The sequence below is a fragment of the Pseudopipra pipra genome, chromosome 6 (assembly GCF_036250125.1).
Source record: "Pseudopipra pipra isolate bDixPip1 chromosome 6, bDixPip1.hap1, whole genome shotgun sequence".
Taxonomy (NCBI): domain Eukaryota; kingdom Metazoa; phylum Chordata; class Aves; order Passeriformes; family Pipridae; genus Pseudopipra; species Pseudopipra pipra.
Genome location: NC_087554.1, coordinates 63,765,933 through 63,785,559, shown reverse-complemented (window position 1 = coordinate 63,785,559; position 19,627 = coordinate 63,765,933). Strand labels below are relative to the sequence as shown.

Below are 19,627 nucleotides of genomic sequence, written 5' to 3'. Positions count from 1 at the left end.
GGTGCTTCCTAAGATTTGATTTTTGGGGGGTTCAGGTGCTCCCCACTGTTAATTTGGGGGGGTTCAGGTGCCCCTGAGAGTTAATTTTGGAAGGTTTTAGTGCTCCCTAAGATTTGATTTTGGGGGGATTCAGGTGCTCCCCACTGTTAACTGGGGGGGTTCAGGTGCCCATCAAGGTTAATTTGGGGGTTTCAAAAGCCCTCCCTTAAATTGTGGTGTTTCAGGTGCCCCCCACATTAATTTTGGGGGGTTCAGGTGCTCATCAAGGTTAATTTGGGAGGTTCGTGTGCCCATCCACGTTAATTTTAGAAGGCTCAGGTGCTCCCAAGGTTGATTCCGAGGGGTTCATGTGCCCATCCAGGTTAATTTGGAAGGCTCAGGTGCCCCCCCCACGTTAATTTTGGGGGGTTCAGGTGCTCATCAAGGTTAATTTTGGGGGTTCATGTGACCATCCAGGTTAATTTTGGAAGGCTCAGGTATCCATCCAGGTTAATTTTGGAAGGTTCCTGTGCCCATCTATGTTAATTTTGGAAGGTTCAGGTGTCCATCCAGGTTAATTTTGGAAGGTTCCTGTGCCCATCCAGGTTAATTTGGAAGGTTCAGGTGCTCATTCAGGTTAATTTTGGAAGGCTCAGGTATCCCCAAGGTTAATTCTAGGGGCTTCAGGTGCCCATCCAGGTTAATTTTGGAAGGTTCAGGTGCCCATCCAGGTTAATTTTGGAAGGTTCCTGTGCCCATCCAGGTTAATTTGGAAGGTTCCTGTGCCCATCCAGGTTAATTTTGGAAGGTTCCTGTGCCCATCCAGGTTAATTTTGGAAGGTTCAGGTGTCCTCCAGGTTAATTTTGGAAGGTTCCTGTGCCCATCCAGGTTAATTTTGGAAGGCCCGGGTGCCCATCCAGGTTAATTTTGGAAGGCTCAGGTGCCCATCCAGGTTAATTTTGGAAGGCCCGGGTGCCCATCCAGGTTAATTTTGGAAGGTCCGGGTGCCCATCCAGGTTAATTTTGGAAGGTCCGGGTGCCCATCCAGGTTAATTTTGGAAGGCCCCGGTGCCCATCCAGGTTAATTTTGGAAGGTTCCTGTGCCCATCCAGGTTAATTTTGGAAGGTTCCTGTGCCCATCCAGGTTAATTTTGGAAGGCCCGGGTGCCCATCCAGGTTAATTTGGAGGGCCCGGGTGCCCCCAGGGTGATTTTCGGGGTCCCGGCGCCTGCGCGGCGCCGCCGGAAGGTCCGTCCCGCCCGGCGGATGTTGCGGGGCGGCCGCTGAGGGAGGAGGGGCCGGCGGAGGGGCAGCCCCGGAGCGTCGGTGGGGCCGGGGGGCTCAGGGGGAGCCCCGACACCGCGGTAGGAGCGGGCCGAGGGCGCTGAGGGAGCCGGGGCGCGGGGCGGGCTCGGGCCGGGCCGGTAACGGCGGCGGGCGGCGCTGGGGCCGGTGCCGGGCATGTCGCGACAGCGGGACGTGTCGGGAGGAGCCCCCGCCTGGCCCGTCCCGGTCTGAGGTATGTCGCGACAGGGGGAGGTGTCGGCAGGACACCCCGCCATCCCGCCGGGGTGTGGGGCTGCAGCGACCCGAGGGGGGCTCGGAAATGGCTGAAGGGGACGTTGGCCCAGCGTGTCTGAGGGGTAACATCAACAATACACCTCGTATATCTGTATGTTATATATATTATCACTGAAAACCCCGCTAGCCCGAAGCAGGCGGGTTTCACGGAGCTGCGGGGCAAGGCTTTCTGATGTGAAGCGTAATTAAAGCTAGGAGATAACCCCCCCGAAGGTGGTGGGTTAATCACAGGAGCAATTAAAATTAAACAGGAGTCCCTCAGGAGCGGCGTAGGGGAATATCAAACCCGGGATATCTGACCTGGAGTGTCAAACCCGGCAGTGCAGGGTGGGGTGGTGCCACTGCAGGACCTTTTCCCTGGCTTTGGTTGCACAAACTCGGGCTGTCCGGCTCCCCTGAGCTCTGGATCAGTGTCTTCCAGGGACACTGGGGTCTGGGAATTCTGCCTGCTGGCGGGACTGGGGGCAGGGGGGTTGGTTTTGTGGACTTTTATGTGGGATAGGTGGCACGTCCTGTGCTGAACAGCTATGGGAAGGTTTGCATGGGGGAGACACGACTTGGGACTTTGGGCCCAAAGGGGCTTTGTTGGAAGAGGTCCGTGAGTTTCCACTTTTGTGAAAACCGTATTGGAGGCAAAGCTCTCAAATTTATTCGATTTTTGACATCCCAGAACAGTTTGGGTTGGAAGGGACTTTAGAGCTCAGCCAGTCCCACCCCCTGCCATGGGCAGGGACACCTTCCACTATCCCAGGTTGCTCCAAGCCCAGTCCAACCTGGCCTTGGACACTCCCAGGGATCCGGGGGCAGCCGCAGCTTCCCTGGGCAAATCAATTAACGTATTTATAGGTAAGATTTTAATTTTTTTAGAAATTTTTAATTCTTGCTTTTGCAAGATTTTCATGGGTAAGGTTTTAATTTCCTTTTAAGATAACACAGACCTCGGCTCAAACCCGGCAGCTGGAGCCGGGCCGTTCACTTTAAGAGCCGGACGATTCCGTGTGGGTTCCCTCCCAGGATATTCCATAATCCCGCGGTTCTGTGTGCCCGTAGCACATCCCGAGATGGCGGATGAGAACGAGGAGCTGCAGGCGGACGAGGAGCTCCCGGCTCCGTCCGAGGACGGCTTCGAGCAGCTGGAGAACGACAGCCCCGCCGAGCGCAGCGGGCACGTGGCCGTCACCGACGGGCGCTGCATGTACGTCTGGGGAGGATACAAGGTACAGCTCCTCCTGGAATAACCCTCCTGCCGTCCCACTGCTCTGGGAGCGACTCTGGGAAGTCATCCCTCCGAGCTGACAAATTGGAACACGGCCCTGAGGTGTTTTGCAAGGCTTGAAATAAATCACGAGTGTCAAACCTTGGCACGTAGATGACTTTTTTGGGGGGGGAGGAGGGGCGGGGTGTTGTTTGGCAGCTCGTGTAGGGGATATTGTCTGATTGGAATTGTGCACCGTGGGAGGGGTGATTGTGTTCCAGCGTTGTCAGCACAGCTGCATTTTGGGTGTGAGAGATCCCAGGTTGGTCGGTGTCACGCTATGGGGGGGGAGTGCGTGTGCTGCAGCACAAAATGATTTTGCAGTTCTGACAGCAAGGTGAATTGTCAGTGAGCTCAGTCATAAATTGGTGTCGTGCAGGGGGTGGGGGAATTAAGAAGGAAATTTTGGCTCGTTTCTGCTCCCTGGCTTGGGCTGTAAAACAGAGGTTTAACTTCCATTTACCCACCTGGGAGCTCGTGTGGTCTCAGCAGACACTAAATTAGGCTGATTCCTGCTCTCTGTGCGGGTGGGAGGCACAGGAGTGCAACAGGCACTGCTCCTGCTGTGTTCTGTCCTGTGATTAGATCTCTGAGGGGGTGTGAACATTCCCAGGAGTCTGTAATTCCATGTGTCAAACATCCTTCTAACATTGCTTTTTCTCCTCTGTTCTGTTCTGCAGAATGCCCAGGTTCGGGGATTTTATGACTTCTACCTGCCTAGGGATGAGATATGGATCTACAACATGGAAACTGGAAGATGGTACAGTAAATAATTAACTTAATTTGGGAAAAAAAATCAGACAAATCCTTAAATTGGTATAGAAACCATTCTGAGGGGCTGAGCAGGGAAAGAATTCCCTGAACTCTTCGTTCTCACCTATCAAACTGTTGCAAAAATGTGTAGAATATTTCAGATTTGGGTGGGTTTTTTCTGTAAAAACATCAAATATGTTTTCCCAAAGTGAAGTAGGACAGGCAGCTTGGACAGACAGCCTGGACAGGAGTGTGTGATCACCATTGTGAAGTGTTTTGGGATGCCTGGGATAGGACACAGAACGTGGGAGTTGTATTTGTACCACTTTTGATGGCAGTGGTACTCAGGGAACCCCTGTTGAGTTTTCTGATTTGTCGTTCTCTCAAGGAGTTGTTTTTAAACATTGATGCAGCCAGAGAAACTCCTCCGTGCTTTGCAGAAAGGGGGATTTCAGCCGTGCTTCCAGCCCTCCCTGAGGTTAGGGACAGCCTTGAACACGGGCTGGAAGCTCCTCTTTGTGATTGTGATGTTTACAAACAAGAAAAATCCAGTAGCAAAACAGAAACCTGCAGTTTAGACAGGTGCTTCCTCTTTGCCTGAGGATTTGGAACATTTCAAACTCCTGACCTGGGCAGACAGGATTCCCACTCCCCCCAAAAAAACCCCATGTATTAATTAAATTACATTTTCCCCACCCCCTCCATCCTCCCAGCTTAATTTTTTAAATGGTTTCACCTGCAGAGGTGCAAAGAATTCATGACTGAGTGTCCACAGTTGGAACTCAAACCACACTGGCACTGTTATAAAATTCTGCTTCCAGATAAAACCATTCATGTCTGTTCTGATAAGGTGAAATATTTTACACCCTCCTTTTAGGAAGAAGAGCAAAACAGAGGGAGATGTTCCCCCCTCCATGTCTGGGAGCTGTGCTGTGTGTGTGGACAGAGTGGTGTATCTCTTTGGAGGGCACCACGCACGGGGCAACACAAACAAGGTCAGCAATCCCTTTATTCCATCATTTCCCAGGAGGATTGTGCCCTGGAAGCTTTACAGGAACACCCTGACCTGGCATTTGTTCTGTTCTTGTGCAATTCACCCCATAAACTCACCCCGTGCCTCTGAGTTTGCTGCTTTGGAAAGATGGGAATTGCCAGAGTTGCCTGAAATAATATCAGGAGGGGATCTGGAACTGCTCTGTGGTGGTTTAAATGTTTCTCTTCTCTGGAATCTCTGATAATCCCAGAATCATTAAGGTTGGAAAAGACTCCAAGATCATCGAGTCCAACCTGTGACCGATTCCCCACCCTGCCAACTACAATTAATTAATAATATTTTCTGATGTTGTGGCAGTGTGGTTTAAATTAAATAACTTAGGCCTGTATAAATATATAGTTTATATATTCAAATATAGACTTATATATTTAAATATAGACTTATATATTTAAATGTATAACTATAAACTGGAAGGAGCTTGATGCAATTTTTGCAGGCAGTTTGAAACAAACTACCTGTATAAAGTGTGACTTCCTTCCTGCTCTGGCATTCTTACATTTCAGTTCTTTTATACATGTGTAGCAGCTATTTCTCTCCCTGTAAAAGAATGCAACATTTTTATACATGTGTAGCAGCTATTTCTCTCCCTGTGAAAGGATGCAATGTGCAGAGAAGGGACAGTTCTATAACAAACCCCACTTTTTTCGATTTTTTTAACCATTTTTTGAATTATGAGACAATTGTTATTCTGTGCACACCTTCAGTGTAGCCCACATCAGCTTTTGGATGGTAAAACTCAATGTTCATAACCTGTTACTTGTGGAAAAAGTGTTTGAGTCTGCAAAGGATAAAGGATTTGTGAATCCATATTTTGTTGCAAATGTTTTCAGCGCTCCAGTTTTCAACCAAGAAAAGGACTTTTCATTATTTCTCTTCCTTTGCCAATGCACATCAATTAAAAGTTACTGTCTTAACACCGGTCAGACTGAAGCTTTGAACAAATTCAGATTGAAAAAAAGTGAAAAGATTAAACAAATCTTTTTATTTCTTCCAGTTCTACATGTTGAATTCCAGATCCACGGACAAGGTGCTGCAGTGGGTGCGAGTGGAGTGTGAGGGGGTGCCCCCCTCGTCCAAGGACAAGCTCGGGGTGTGGGTCTACAGGAACAAGTAAGGGCCCCACGGGGACTCCCTTTTCATCCCTCCAGGTCATGTCTTTGCTCTGCTTTTTTGTTTGAACAAGAGCTGCTTGTTCAAACTCAAGGAGGACTTGAGGTTGCCCAGAAAAAGGGATGTGTTGGATGAACTGCTGGTGGTGTTTGTACCGAGTTGGGAGCGTGTCCCAGAGATGCCAGAAGGCCTCTTGGCATTGCAAACCTTGGGAAAGATGAGGGAGACCAGATGTTGAAGGCAAAAGTGTTGCTGACTTGCACCCCTGTGATGCTTTTTGGGGTGTTTACCTGGAGAAGAGAAGGCTCCAGGGAGACCTGAGAGCCCCTTCCAGGGCCTAAAGGGGCTCCAGGAGAGCTGGAGAGGGACTGGGGACAAGGGATGGAGGGACAGCACAAGGGCCAATGGCTTCCCACTGCCAGAGGGCAGGGACAGATGGGATATTGGGAAGAAATTCTCCACTGTGAGGGTGGTGAAGCCCTGGCACAGGTTGCCCAGAGAAGCTGTGGCTGCCCCATCCCTGGAAGTGTCCAAGGCCAGGTTGGATGGGGCTTGGAGCAACCTGGGCTAGTGGGAGGTGTCCCTGCCCATGGCAGGGGGTGGGACTGAGTGAACTGTAAGGTCCCTTCCAACCCAAACCATTTTGTGATTTTTGTGGTGATTCTGGAGTAAACTTTAGAGCAGCTTGTGCTGCTTTTCCCATTCCATGGAGAGAGAGAGCTCACAGTTAGGATAATTACTATGGAATTTGCTGCAGAGACCCAGGAAAGATAGAAGAATCCCTGTGTGTCCCTTCCAGCTCAGGCTATCCTGTGATTCCATGAAATTGCCCATGGTGCTGGTTTTCAGGTTCTTGGTGTGGAGAGGGAGCTCATCATTACCATACCTGATGTGATCAGTTCAGATGTAAATCTGAGTTGTGGGTGTTTAATTATAGGTGGTGCAGATTGTTTGCCATCACTCCATTATCCAGTAGGAATTCCTGGCAAGGCCATGCCATTGGTTTCTTACAGAGGCTAAAACCCAAAGATAAAAGTTGAAGGTAAATCCCATTTAAACCCCAGGAGAGCCTTGTAGGAGCCCTGGTGGCGAAGGCTGAAGTGCAGAGACCAGGCAGCACACCCTGGTGGCTTCATATATTTGGAATTGGAGCAAAGCTTGGAAGCCTGAGGCCTGAGAAGCAGCTCCAGAGGGATTTAGTGTGGGTGGTAGGATCGATTAGGAAAGAAGTGGGGCCCCACACCTGGAAAACTTGCACTGTGGATGCACTGAAAGTAGCGAAGCCAAAGGAGCTTCTCTGATTTTCCAGTTTGAGCACAGCCTTTACAGAACTTTAATTTACACCAACAGCTGTGACAGGATTTCTCACAGATCTTGGTCCATGTTTCCTTTCAGGCTGATATTTTTTGGAGGTTATGGCTATTTTCCTGAAGGGAAACAACGGGGAACCTTTGAATTCGATGAGACCTCTTTTTGGGTAAGTAACCCCGGAAGTCATTTCTATTTCAACTTCAGTATTTAATCAGTGCTTATTAAAACTTGTTGCTTATTTATGATTCTCAAAGAATTCAGGTCTTCCTAGAGGGTGGAATGACCACGTGCATGTTCTGGACCTTGAAACTTTCACTTGGAGCCAACCCATAACTACGGTAATTATTGGTCTTGTGTCAATTAATTAAGTTACAGCTCAGTAATGTTACACTATAGTGCTCTTGGAGCCATTTAAACCATTCATCTACACAGATCCACTCTCCAAAACCAGAAAATTTGCCTTTTATTTTGATCTGTCATCATCTTTCTTTTTTCTTTTCCCTGTGACTTGCTTCCTTTCACACTCCAGTGGCCTTGTGCTCACGGGGAGTTCCAGAGAATGAAATGTGTGGTTTGCTGTCACCCTCCCTGCAATGTGAGCCTTTGGGATGTGTCACTTGGGTGCTGAAGTGTGGCCAAGATAGAATTAAACACTCCCAGTTGCAAATGCACACATTTGAAGTGTCCCTGAAGTATTCAGGAACAGGGAAAAGGGGGGTGCTATTGCCACGGAGCTGGAGGAAACGAAGTTTGAGACAAGTAACCCCAGATTGCCAAAGAATTGCTTTGTCTTACTGCACACAGGCCTCAAGGATTTCAGAAACTCAAGGAAAATAACATCTAATAGAACCATAGAATCTAAGAATGGTTTGGGCTGGAAGGAACCTTAAGGCCCATCCAGTTCCAACCCCCTGCCATGGGCCAGGACACTTTCCACTAGACCAGGTGGCTCCAAGCCCCATCCACATTGGCCTTGGACACTTAATGATTTATGCATGTAATGATTTATTATGCCACTGTCTCATTTACAGTCTGTCTTTTGTGGCTAAAAGCAAAATTTATACACTTCAAGAGGGAAAAAAATAAATCCCATTTTTAATGAGTTTGCTGATCCTCCATCTATCAAAAAGCAAGTCTGCACACAGAATGACTTACTGGCTGGGTTTTTTTTTTCACTCTGTTCCTTGTTGGCCTTTAATCTGAGTTTCTTTGAGCCTTTTTTCTCTTTGGTTTGTGGTGTCACTGTTTCCTTTCCCAGGGTAAAACCCCGTCCCCTCGAGCCGCTCACGCCTGTGCCACGGTTGGGAACAGGGGTTACGTGTTCGGAGGCAGATACAGGGTAAGCCCAGCCCAGTTTAACCCTGGGATGCTCAAACCTAAACTGGGTATCTGAACCACCATCTGCTTTGTTGTAGGAGTCCAGGATGAACGACTTTTACTACCTGGACCTGGACACTTGGGAGTGGAACGAAATGTGGGTACTAAAACTTGATCCGCTAAAATTCTTTGCTGTGTCTAAAGAAATCAAACTTGTTGGTTTAATTAAACAGATGCACAGGGCGAAGCTGAATCCTGCAGATCTCTGAAAAATAACCAGAGCAGAAAAGAGCAGTGGGATTTTATTGTCCCTCCTGTGTAATTTGGGGTGTTTTCATTGCAATCCAGACTCACACAAGGCATCTGCCCAGTCGGCCGGTCGTGGCATTCCTTAACACCGATTTCCTCGGATCACCTCTTCCTCTTTGGAGGATTCACCACAGACAAGCAGCCACTGAGTAAGTCATTCCAAAGGGATTCGGTGTTGTCTTTGTGCTCTTGAACAGCTGTGCACAGAAGCTTGAATTATTGCTTGAATTCCTTCTAAATTCCTCCTGTGCACTTGTGATCCAGCTCCTCACGGCCAACAGCTAATTCCACAGAGCAGGATGTGGAGTGTTTGGAGACACTATTATTTATAGCAAATCATCTGCTCTACAAGTGTATCTAATGCAAATTGCAGTTAGTAAGAGCTTTACAGTTCTCCATCTTCACTCCCATAAACCTGTTACATTAAACACCTGTTGTCAAACAGGAGCCAATGTTTTATAAGGTTTTTCCTAAAATACTTGATTTGTTTAGGAACAGAAATGGGCTGTGCTCCACTGGAGTACGTGTTTATTGCAGGAAATGTGACAGAACCAGTGGAATCCTGTTTATATTTGGGACTTTTGCTTGTTTGCAGGCGATGCTTGGATTTATTGTATCAGCAAGAACGAGTGGATACAGTTTGAGCATAACTATTCCGAGAAACCAAGGTATGGCAGGCAATTTCCTGGAAACTTGTTATAAAAGGAGTGTGGAAGCACTTAGTGGTGGCTGTGAGAGACAGGACACACGTTCCTCTTCACAGCTCTTGTTTTCCATGTGTCCCAGAGGTGCAGGTGTGTTGTGCTCCCAGAATTCCAGGTGAGCACCACACAGGGCGGGTGCTGGAGGTGTCTGTGAAATGGCAGGAAACATGGAATTTGGGGTTTGATCTCGGGATTTAGGGTTTGATTTGGCTGCAGAGGCCTGTGACTGCCAGCAGCAGAGCTAACTGGACCCAGTGTGTCCCTGCTGTCCCAGCAAACCGGGCACAGGCCGATGTCACCGAGCCAGTGGCTCAGCCCATGCACACCCAGGATGGTTTTGGCTTCCTGCTGAGTAAATAAGAGTTGATGACCTGCAGTTTAAAGCATCAAAAACCTCTGTGGTGCACATGTGTGGCATGGAAAACACATCTTGGAGTTCCTGGGATCCATCTTGTTTGGGAAGTGCTCTGATCCAGGTGAATGAGTTAAAGCAGCGATGTTTCCTGGCCTGGCTTTCAGTGCTCCCGGGGATGAGGAGGGATTTTCCAGGGGCAGTGAGAAGGCTGAGCTGGGTTTTTTGGGTTAATGTGCTACCTTCTGTTTGTAGGCTGTGGCACACGGCCTGTGCCAGCGAGGAGGGAGAGGTGATTGTGTTTGGGGGCTGTGCCAACAACCTGCTCGCCCACTCCAAAGCTGTAAGTTGACTTGGAGCGTTCCCTTCCCGGTGCCGGCTCACTCCAGCCAGTTGAGTTGGTTGTAGTTGGCACTGGGATCTTGTGGGGACCACAGAGGTGCATAAACAAAGCCTGAGGAGGACATGGTTTGCTTGTGTCCCAAGCCCCTCAGTGCAGATGCCTGAAGGCTTGGAAACCTGAAGGCTTCCTCTAGTGGAAGTGTCCCTGCCCATGGCAGGGGGTTGGAAGGAGATGGGCTTTAAGATCCCTTCCAACCCAAACCATTCTGTGATTCCATGATCTGGATGGGTGAGCCTGGGCTCCTGCTGTAACAGTGTGAACTCATATAACCCATTTTCTTCTCTCTCTCTCTCCCCACCCCCAGGCTCACAGTAACGAAATTCTTGTGTTCTCCCTACAACCAAGATCTCTTGTAAGGTAAGAAAGCAAGACTTCAACATTAAACTCTCGTGTCCCCAGCTTAGATATCAGGAAGAAATTCCTTACTGTGAGCAGGGTGAGGCCCTGGCACAGGTTGCCCAGAGAAGCTGTGGCTGTCCCATCCCTGGAAGTGTCCCAAGGCCAGGTGGGAGCAACCTGGGCTAGTGGGAGGTGTCCCTACCCGTGGCAGGAGGTGGAACTGGATGAGCTTTAAGGTCCCTCCCAACCCAAACCATTCTGTGGTTTTAGGATAAGTGGTGTAGGGTTACCACCAGACCTGTTTATGTTCCTAAAATATTAGAAAACACTTCTTCCTCTAAGGAATGCTGGCAGAGCAGCAGCCAGTTGTGAGGATGGAGCAGGATTCCTCTCAGCACGTGTTTGGCACTGCTGATGAGAACCATCTCCAAGGAAGGAGCTTCCCTTGCAGCCTTACCCCTGCTGACAGCATCCATGTCTCCCCTCTCCCAGGCTGTGCCTCGAAGCAGTGATTTGCTTCAAGGAGATGCTGGCCAGTTCCTGGAATTGCCTCCCCAAGCACTTGCTGCACAGTGTCAACCAGCGCTTCGGAAGCAACAACACCTCTGGCTCCTGAGCCCCGGGGCAGCCCCGGGGGGAAACGATCTGAACATTAAAGGTGTGTAGGTTAAACCTCTGTGTCGTACTAGGTAGTCGCTTCTCGCCTTTACGTTGCATGTGAATGGCCTAGAGAGAACCTATTTTTGTGTCAAGATGTTTGCAATAAATGTATTTAATGCAAGTGGAGATGTAGCCTGAGCCTAAGCTGAAACTAGTTCTGGGGTTGTGCACCTTGAGGTGGGTGTGAGGCCGCCCCGAGCCCGTGGAGACACGTGTTGGAGAGTCCTCAGTCCAGGAACTGGGGACTCTGGAGGCTGCACAAGGAATGCTGAGCATGCCACGACCATGGAGTGTTGCTTTAGGCCAGGCTGCAGGTCCTGTTGTAATCCACAGCTTAACATTTGCCACAAATGCTTAAGGTCAGAGAAGCAGGATTGGGAAATTGTCCGTTGTCAGTCGATAAACTGTCGTAAACCTCGAGATGTCAAAGCACCACTCCTTCTCTGCTTGGCTGTAGTTTGGTTTTTTGGAACTCTTTTATGTTGTGGAACTTCAATTGTGAACCTTAGGTAGCAGATATTCTGCCCTGAGAGTGTAACTGAAAGTACTTGAGCCTGTTCCCAGCCGTGTCTGTACCTGTGGAACTCCCCTGGAGCAGCCCCAAGGGTGGAGGGACACGGAGAAGGGCAGGGCTGCCTTGGCTGCCCCAGCTCCAAGGGGACATGGGGGAGAGGAACAGGCCATGCTGCTGTGGAGAAGCGGGAGAATCATGTTTTAAGCTGTCTTCAAAAAAAACAATTAAAAACTTGGACTTCTAGAACAATTCCTGTGCTGTAATTCCTGGTAGATCCCACGGGTTTATTCTGACTCCCAGCCCCTGCTCCTCCTCCCCTCCACAAGGTAACAGTTCTGCTCAACTGGGCTGGGGGGTGGGAGAAGAGGATGGGGTCAAATAATCATTGGATGGATCTTAGTTTTGGGACCCCCAAATGTTGTTACATCTTTACAAGGTCACCATCAGCTCCCCCCCAGACAGACACTGTTATCCTCCTTCATGAAAGAATTTAAAGGAATTCACTTATTCCCAGCCTTGGGCAACACCCACAGCCTGTCATTACAGAAAAGTTGGAAGCAATTTTAGAGGTAAAGAAACTTCTAAACTAAAGAACCACCTGCCCTGCACACTGTGTCATCCTCCAGCCCAGAGCCACCTCTCCTGGGGGTGCCAGCACCTCCAGAGGCAAAAACAAGGGACAAACATCCATGGAGCCAGCTCCGGTTTAATGGAGGCTGTGGAGATGAGCAGGGCAGGAAGAAAAGGAGGTTACTTTTAAAAAATACAATTAAGCTGGGTTCAAACAGCCCAGGGGGGGCTCCTGGAGGGCTCCCATGGGAATACAGCCCTGGCCTCCACACTTATGGAGCTGCAGACAAACACTTACCTCCACTCCTGGCTGATCCTGGTCCTGCTCCTCCTGCACACAAACAAAGGACAGTCAGAGCTGGAGGGAGCACACAGCTGCTCCTTCCTCCCCTGCCCCCGGGGACAATCAATGCTTTATCAGCAGTACCCAGAAAGCCACATTCTCCCTGCCAGGAGAGCTGGACTCGTTGCAAAGCAAAGGTAAGACCATTTTGATGTGGGTGGGGGGTGGAGTGTTTCTTCCCACCCTCCGGTTTGCCTGGCACACGCCAGGCTGGGAGGGAGAGATGAGGCCCAGAGATACCAAGTCCCCACAGCAGAGCTGGGAGCTCAGGTACAGCTCAGCTGAGTAGGAGGTGTTGACTGCCCTGGATCCTGGGACTCCTCCGAGCCCCAGTTGTGGCTGTGCAGGGAACAGGACGTGCACAGGGATTGCTGCAGGGCTTTGGGAAACCAACGGGCTCCCTGAGCTGTGCCATTTGGCACAGAGCTCTCCAGAGTTCCCAAAACCCACGAGGAGCGGCTCAGCTCCCTCACAGTGCCAGGAGAGCACTCCTCTCTGGGGAGGCTTTTCTGCAGGGATCTGTGGGCAGATGGGAATGGAGCATCAACATATGTGGAGCAGCTCAACCATGGACACACCAACTATGGACAACTGGGTTGTAACACTTTCAGCTTTCCAGTTCTTGAAAATCCCAGCTTTGGTGAATGGGAAAGGCAGGTACTCTGGGGGTGCCCATCCCCGTTCCATCCCTGCGGGTGCAGGGAGAGCTCCGGGATCCCAGCAGGGACCCCGCTGCTCAGAGGTCCCGGTTCAGGGCGGACACCCCGGATACCAGGAGGTATCCCCGGCTCAGGGATCCCAGCGCCGGGCTGGCACAGACCCACCAGCGATGGGTTTGGCATCCCCAGGTTTTCCAGCCCTGCAGCCAAGCCACCGACCACAGGGAGAGCTCGACCCGGGGCGCTTTCCTGGCAGCCGTGGTGGAGGGATGAGCGTGTCACCTGGATGCTCAGGACACCAGGTAGGTGACATCCCTTGAGCTGTCTCAGGGGTGGCTCCGTGATGTGTGTCCAGTGCCAGCTGCCTTCCAGGGACTTTGAGGGGCTGGTCCCCAAGGACAGAGTAAATGGGGCAGTGGGGCAGCAGCAGTGGGTGATGCTGATTCCACCGGGGAAGTGGTGGAAATGCAGCAGGTGGTGATTCCAGCAGGTGGTGATTGTGTCAGGGAAGTGGTGGACTCATCATCCCTGGAAGTGTTCAAGAAACGTGTGGATGTGGTATATGGGAGCATAGCTAAATGGTGGGCTTGGCAGTGCTGGGGGAATGGTTGGAATCGATGGTATCCAAGGCCTTTCCCAGTGTTAATGATGTTCCTCAGAGAAGGATCCTTGTGCTGCAAGATGTTCCCACAGCCACCCCTGTAGGCACCCTGATCCCTGATTCCAGCATGTCTCTTGGAAGTCAGTGGGTCAGAGGCTGGCAGAGGACCTCTGTTCTCAGGGCACAGGCAGTGCCAGCTGTTCTTGCAGTCTCGAGAGCTGCCCCAGCGTGGCTTTGCCCCACAGGCTGATGAGTGCCCCTTGCCCTGTCCCTCTCCAAAGTGCAACGGGACACAAGGAGGGAAAGGACCACCAAGAGCCAGAGGGAGACATTTGTGCCTCCCTCCCCGAGAACTTCTCACTTTCCATGAGAAGCAAGCCCCTTGCCTCTCCAGGGATGACCCAAGTCTGCAGCTTTCTTGGGGAACCCCAGCACACCCTTCAGCAAGATCTTGAAGTGCACAATGCTGTGCAAGTGGCCCTTCAGGACAGGCCCCTTTGCAGCCTGAAGTGCCCGTGTCCCTGGGGGTGTGTGCCCACGGCTCAAGGGGCAAAAGAGAGGCAGGAGCGGGCCCGTGAGCTGCAGGGCTGAGGGTTTGTGCCCTTTCAGTTGCACCAAGACGCAGATAAGGGGAGAAAACCAGGGTTTATTAACATCAGGAGTAGGGGAAGGATGAAGTGGGGTCAGGAGAAGGGAATGGAAGGAGGGAGCCATCCATGGGGCTGCAGAGGCCAGGAGCTGCCTGGCCTTGCGGGCTGGCTCAGTTGGGCCCAGCATCAGCTGCAGGTGCAGCCGCGCTGAGAAGTGGTCCCTGGGCTGTGGTGGGGGGCTGTTGCAGGGACATCGGTCGTCTCAGCGGAGCAGGTGGAGTTCTCATGGCACGGCTGTAAGTGGCCACGAGTGCAGCTCTCATGTTGGAGAGGGAGGGGCAGTCGTCCTCGCTCATGGCTGTAAGGCCTGGAAGAGAGAGGAAGGGAGCCGGGGTCAGAGCGTGGCTGTGCAGGGACCCCAGGAGCCCCTCCTGCCAGGGCCATGCCAGGCAGCTCTTGGCACAGCCAGGAGGGAGCAGGGGCCAAGAGGATGAGCGGGAAAGTGCTGAGCACCAATGGGCACCCTGCCCCTGCCATGTGTGTGTGCTCTGGCCACGGTGTGCAGGGAGCAGAGCCCTGTGCAGGCAGGGCAGGGATTGCAGCTCCCTGCCCAGGGTCTGTGCTGGTCCCCGGCAGCCCCCAGGGAGGCCCCTCTGCCCTCACTCACCCTTGAGGATGGGCCACAGGTCTTGCTGCCACTCCCTCATGTGCCAGCCGGCGAGCCCTGGGAACACAGAGGCTGTCAGGGCCCAGGGGCTCCGCATGGGGAGGCCCCGGGGCTGGGCTGGCAGAGGGCGGCAGCAGCCGCCAGGGCACTCGGGGCTCCCCAGCACATCCCTGGGCCCATCCTGCTGCCGCTGCAGCAGCCGGGGCTGGGGCCGAGCTGCAGCGGGGCGGGGAGGGACCGCGGCCTTGGGGCTCACCCATGAACCTGACGGCCGCCTCTCGCAGGGGCTCCTGTGGGCTCTGCAGGTAGGGCAGGGCCTGCTGCAGGTGCTCGCCCCTTCGGATCAGGTCTTTTTCCATCTGCAGAGAGCAGGGGAGGGTCTGTGTTTGCAGCAGTGGGCAGGGGCACAGGGCCAGCCCCGCACACTGGGCATTGGGGGCTGGGGGCTTCTCCAGCCTGGGGCTGGGCCTTTGCACTCATCCTTACCAGGCAATCACAGAACCTGAAGGGCTGCTCTGTCTCCAGCAGCTGCTCCAGGTCCTTCCTCTTGAGGAAGCTTGCAGCCCAGAGCAGTGCTTCCCAAGCAGCCTGCAGAGCAGCAGAGAGCGGGACATGGCACCGCAGCCCAGGGCACAGCCCCTGTGTCCCTGCTCCAAGGGCAGCAGGAGGCCTGAGCCCTTGAGGCCCCAGGGCAGGAGGCAGCCCAGCCCCTGCCCCGGGGACACCAGAGCCCAGCAGTGCTCACCTCTGCCACGCGCTGGTTCTCGTCGTGCCAGCGGAAGAACAGTGGGACCAGGCTCTGGCGCACCTGCATCTCCCAGGGCTCTGTTCCCTCTTCCGCCAGCACCTCCATCACCTCTCGGAAGAGGCGAATGGACAGCAGCTGCACGTGGCTGTTGTCCTGGGGCCAAAGAAGAGACAAAGACCTCAGCACTACCAGCTCCAGGCCCTGAAACTCCACAAGTTTCCTGGCAGCACCCAGTGCCTGTGGCTGGGGGCACAGAGCCTTACGTGGTCAAAGACTGGCCGCAGCGCCTCAACCAGCCTCGGGGCAGTGGAGCTGAACTCCTCACTGTTGTCTCCATCCCGGAGCACATTCCGGAACACGGAGAGGGTCATGGCGACCAGCTCTCCATCTCCATCACGCAGCAGCTCCAGGAGGGGCTCAGACAGGCTGCAGATGCCTTTGGCCTGTGTGGAACAGAAGGCTGTGCTGGGAAGCCCTAAACAGCTGCCCCACCAACCCCACTCTGGCACTGCAAACCCACGCTGCTGCCCCGGGGCCCAGAGGCCAAAGGCCTGTCCCACAGGGCCTGGGCAGCTGGAGAGGGAGGCAGGAGATCTGTGAGCAGCTGCCACAGCTCCCGAAGCCCAGCCAAGGCCAAGTCACCGCCCTCTCCAGCCCCAGGCTGCCCGTGTGGCTTCATCCCCTGCCCCCTTCTCACCATTGAGGGATCCACGCTGAGCACCAGGAGCCCTCGCAGAGCCAGGCGCCACCTCTCTGGGCACTGGCTCTGCAGGTGCCTTGCCAGGATCTGCAGGACACTGTTGGGAGAGGTGTTCACGTCCAGACAGTCGAGGACCTGGAAGGCAGAGGGCAGTGCCGGCGTGGATGTGCAGTCAGTGCTTGCAATGCCCTCAATCGTGTCATCAGCCTTGGCCCCGACATCAGTTGGTGCCGTGTCAGAGCTTCTCTCGGTGTCAGCCAGCGCGGTGTCACAGGTGGCTGTGCCATCCATCGGTGCCATGTCAGAGATGTCCATGCCATTAACCGGTGCCGTGTCACTGGTTGCTCTGCCTTCAAGCTGTGCCATCTCAGCAGTGTCTGTGCCATCAGTAGGTGCCATGACACAGGTGGCTGCGCAATCACTGGCTGCCATGTCCGAGGTTGCTGTGCCATCAGTCAGAGCCACGTCACCGCTGGCAGCACAATCCATGGGTGCCATGTCACCGCTGGCTGCACAGTCACTTGGTGCAGTGCTGACATCAGGCTCCACCGTGGGCTGCGCTGCCGTGTCAGTGGTTGCTGTGCCCTCGAGCTGTGCCACCTCAGCGGTGTCTGTGCCAATAACCGGTGCCGTGTCACAGGTGGCTGCGCAATCAACGGCTGCCATGTCGGTGGTTTCTGTGCCATCAATGGCTGCCGTGTCCAAGGTTGCTGTGACATGAGTTGGTGCCATGTCACCACTGGCTGCACAGTCACTCGGTGCAGTGCTGACATCTGGCTCCGCCTCGAGCTCGGCTGCGCTGGTGTCAGGCTGTGCCGGGAGCTCGGGCGGTGCGGTCGTGGCTGTTCTGCGCCGAAGTCCCATGAATTTCAGCAACCTCTGCAGGAGAAGAAAGGACAGGGAAGAGAGGGAAGTGGCATGGAGTGCTCTGACAGAGGTGCCGGGTGGAGCAGGGACAGCAGGCCCAGCCCAGGGGGGATGGCTGCAGGTACCTGAACTGCCCTGCGCAAGCGGCCACGGGCGCGGTCCTGCTCTTCTGGGCGGTCCCGGCCTGGATCTGGCAAAGAGCGAGCGCGGTCAGAGCTGAGGGGCCGCGGGAGAGGCCAGAGAACACAGCCCAGCCCTGTGCTCCACAGGCAGGGCCGGCCCTGGGATGCCCAGGGGATGGAGCACGGATGCCGGGGGGATCAGCCTTGGCCCCCCCTTTCCCCCTCCCTTTCCCTGGCCATGTCCAGAGGGGACGGCAAGGGGCCCAGCTGGCTGCAGCCACCATCCCTGTGGCCCAGCTCCAGCACTCACCCTGCTGCAGTGGCTGCAAGTGCTGCACCTCCTCCTCTGCTTCCTGTGCTGGGCCAGCTCCAGGGCCTCTCCTGTTCTTCCTGTTCCTCCGGAGCAGCCGGCACAGGCCGAAGCATCCCCCCGCCATGGCACAGTCTGGTGTTGAGGGCACCTGCGGGGGAGAAACCTGGAAAAAACCCCTGGTGGCCAAGTGTGACACAATGGCCTGCGGGGCTCCTGCCACAGGGGCTGGGGATGTTTTGGAAAAGCCCCTGGTGCAAAGTCTCAAAAAATGGCCTCAAGGGCCGCTGCCACAGCCACTGGTGACTCCTCGGAAAAGCTCCGGGTCACCAAGGCCCGTGGCCTGGCCTCGAGGGCCACTCCCACAGGGAGTGGGGTCACCTCAGAAACGCTCCGGGTCCCCAACTCCTGTGCTGTGGCCTCGAGGGAAGTTGATCAAAAAAGAACTCTCGAAAACGCTCCTGGTCGACGAGAAAGGAGTTGGCTGCGAGGAGGCTCCTCACAGCACCGCTCTGTCCCGTCCTGCCCAGTCGCCCGCTCCGAGCACGGTGGCGTGGCCGCGTTGCCGCCAACACCTTTATCCCCACGGGTCACAAAGGACACCGACCCATCCCCTGGGCGACGGCCACCGTGTCACAAAGGGCCCTGTGACACACTGCCATGGGCCCTGGGGCCTCCCCCAGCCCGGCCAACCTGCCCCAGCTTGGAAGGAATCCATTCCCAAAAGCAGCTGCAGCCGTTGGGGGCAAGGCTTGGCATCTGTGCCAAGGCAGAAGCTGTGGTTCCTTCCTGGCACAATTTCTTCATGGAAGTCATGACCTGCAGCACAAAAACACCTGGGCTGGCAAGGCACAGAACAATCTGGCATTGAGTAATGCTACATTGAGGAAGGCCTGACTTCCCATTCCTCAACACAAGGAGCTGAAAGAAGTCACAAACTTCCCAATGTCACTGAATTGGGAGGACCAAAAACTATCTGGAAGTTTGATTCCCACCTCAAACCTGCAGCTCATTTGCCTGCACGTGGTCCATTGAGAGTCAACTTCCAAACATGAACAGAGACAAAAAATCTGGGCATTGATTGGTTTGCAAACGCTTTACTAGGAGGGGATAATAACAGGACTCTTAAAACCAGGGGAAAATAAAACTACCCAGAATGATCACGGCTGAAGCTAAAATGCATTTCAGAAGGAACATCAACACCCACACGCCACACACACCCCTCTCAGCACCTTCCCAGTCAGGAATTTCATCCAATCTCTAGGAGTAGAGGAAGGGAGGGCTTTGCTTGGCAGTGATAGGATTGCCCAGAACTAACAGAGAACCTGAGCTGGGGAGAAAAGGGGACTTAAATGCTGCTTGACAGGAGCAATATTGCAGCAGCTGTCAGCAGTACACGGGAGGAATTGTCAGGGATGCACTTGGGGCTGCTTGGGCTTGCAATGAGTTGAGAACTTTCCGGACAATCCTGTCCCTCCCAGGCAGCCAAGTGGCTGCAGGGGGACAGTGTCACCAGGGGGTTGTCACCGCAGGGTCGGTGCCCTCCAGGTGTGCTTCAGTGGGATGCCAAGGATGCTGGCTTTGTCCCCAAAGAGCCCATTTCTCATTTCCTCAGGAGAACAGAGGTTTGTGGGCAGTAGAGGTGTTGGGACAGGTTCTTTGTCCCGACCAGCTGGTGGGAGCAAGCTGGATGCACTTGGGAAAGGCTGGATGGACGGTAAGGAGTGGCTGGAGGGATCCGCATGGATCTGCAGAGCAGAAGGCTGGAAGAGAGATGTTTTCAGGGAGCTTTACTGAGGAGTGGCTTT

At 53.5% G+C, this 19,627-nt stretch overlaps 3 protein-coding genes across 4 annotated transcripts in view; 1 reads left to right on the top strand and 2 right to left on the bottom strand.

Moving 5' to 3' along the window:
- The first annotated feature begins 1,230 nt into the window (after positions 1 to 1,230).
- Positions 1,231 to 11,140, top strand: KLHDC2 (kelch domain containing 2). Of its 2 annotated transcripts, none has more exons than XM_064659700.1 (14): positions 1,231 to 1,344; positions 2,612 to 2,778; positions 3,497 to 3,576; positions 4,447 to 4,564; positions 5,618 to 5,733; positions 7,129 to 7,210; positions 7,299 to 7,382; positions 8,303 to 8,383; positions 8,460 to 8,518; positions 8,710 to 8,819; positions 9,266 to 9,338; positions 9,982 to 10,069; positions 10,434 to 10,486; positions 10,961 to 11,140. In XM_064659700.1, the coding sequence occupies exons 2-14, from the start codon at positions 2,623 to 2,625 to the stop codon at positions 11,082 to 11,084; spliced, it is 1,224 nt and encodes a 407-aa protein (XP_064515770.1). In that variant the 5' UTR covers positions 1,231 to 1,344; positions 2,612 to 2,622; the 3' UTR covers positions 11,085 to 11,140. The 2 variants fall into 2 exon arrangements, with proteins under 2 accessions (XP_064515770.1, XP_064515769.1); XM_064659699.1 differs by lacking the exon at positions 1,231 to 1,344 and adding an exon at positions 1,379 to 1,499.
- Positions 11,141 to 11,603: 463 nt separating this feature from the next.
- NEMF (nuclear export mediator factor) overlaps positions 11,604 to 19,627 on the bottom strand; it is a 39,363-nt gene continuing 31,339 nt past the window's right edge. Inside the window, exon 29 of the mRNA XM_064659688.1 lies at positions 11,604 to 12,543. Within this exon, the coding sequence (XP_064515758.1) occupies positions 12,412 to 12,543 (132 nt within the window). The 3' untranslated portion in view covers positions 11,604 to 12,411. The remainder of the gene's footprint in view (positions 12,544 to 19,627) is intronic.
- Positions 14,442 to 18,685, bottom strand: LOC135416494 (uncharacterized). The gene is made up of 8 exons (XM_064659695.1): positions 17,820 to 18,685; positions 17,513 to 17,577; positions 16,518 to 17,399; positions 16,084 to 16,263; positions 15,559 to 15,973; positions 15,329 to 15,431; positions 15,073 to 15,129; positions 14,442 to 14,772 (listed from the first exon to the last, which is right to left on the bottom strand). The coding sequence occupies exons 1-5, from the start codon at positions 17,944 to 17,946 to the stop codon at positions 15,566 to 15,568; spliced, it is 1,662 nt and encodes a 553-aa protein (XP_064515765.1). The 5' UTR covers positions 17,947 to 18,685; the 3' UTR covers positions 14,442 to 14,772; positions 15,073 to 15,129; positions 15,329 to 15,431; positions 15,559 to 15,565.

Excerpts from the sequence above, each read along its gene's own strand:
- KLHDC2 (XM_064659700.1), top strand. The coding sequence starts at position 2,623 with ATGGCGGATGAGAACGAGGAGCTGCAGGCGGACGAGGAGCTCCCGGCT. Across the intron at positions 3,577-4,446 it reads AACATGGAAACTGGAAGATG|GAAGAAGAGCAAAACAGAGG; the intron begins GTACAGTAAATA and ends CCCTCCTTTTAG. Across the intron at positions 10,070-10,433 it reads TGCTCGCCCACTCCAAAGCT|GCTCACAGTAACGAAATTCT; the intron begins GTAAGTTGACTT and ends CCCCACCCCCAG.
- LOC135416494 (XM_064659695.1), bottom strand. The coding sequence starts at position 17,946 with ATGGCGGGGGGATGCTTCGGCCTGTGCCGGCTGCTCCGGAGGAACAGG. Across the intron at positions 17,578-17,819 it reads CTTGCAGCCACTGCAGCAGG|ATCCAGGCCGGGACCGCCCA; the intron begins GTGAGTGCTGGA and ends GCTCTTTGCCAG. Across the intron at positions 15,974-16,083 it reads TGCGGCCAGTCTTTGACCAC|GACAACAGCCACGTGCAGCT; the intron begins GTAAGGCTCTGT and ends CTTTGGCCCCAG.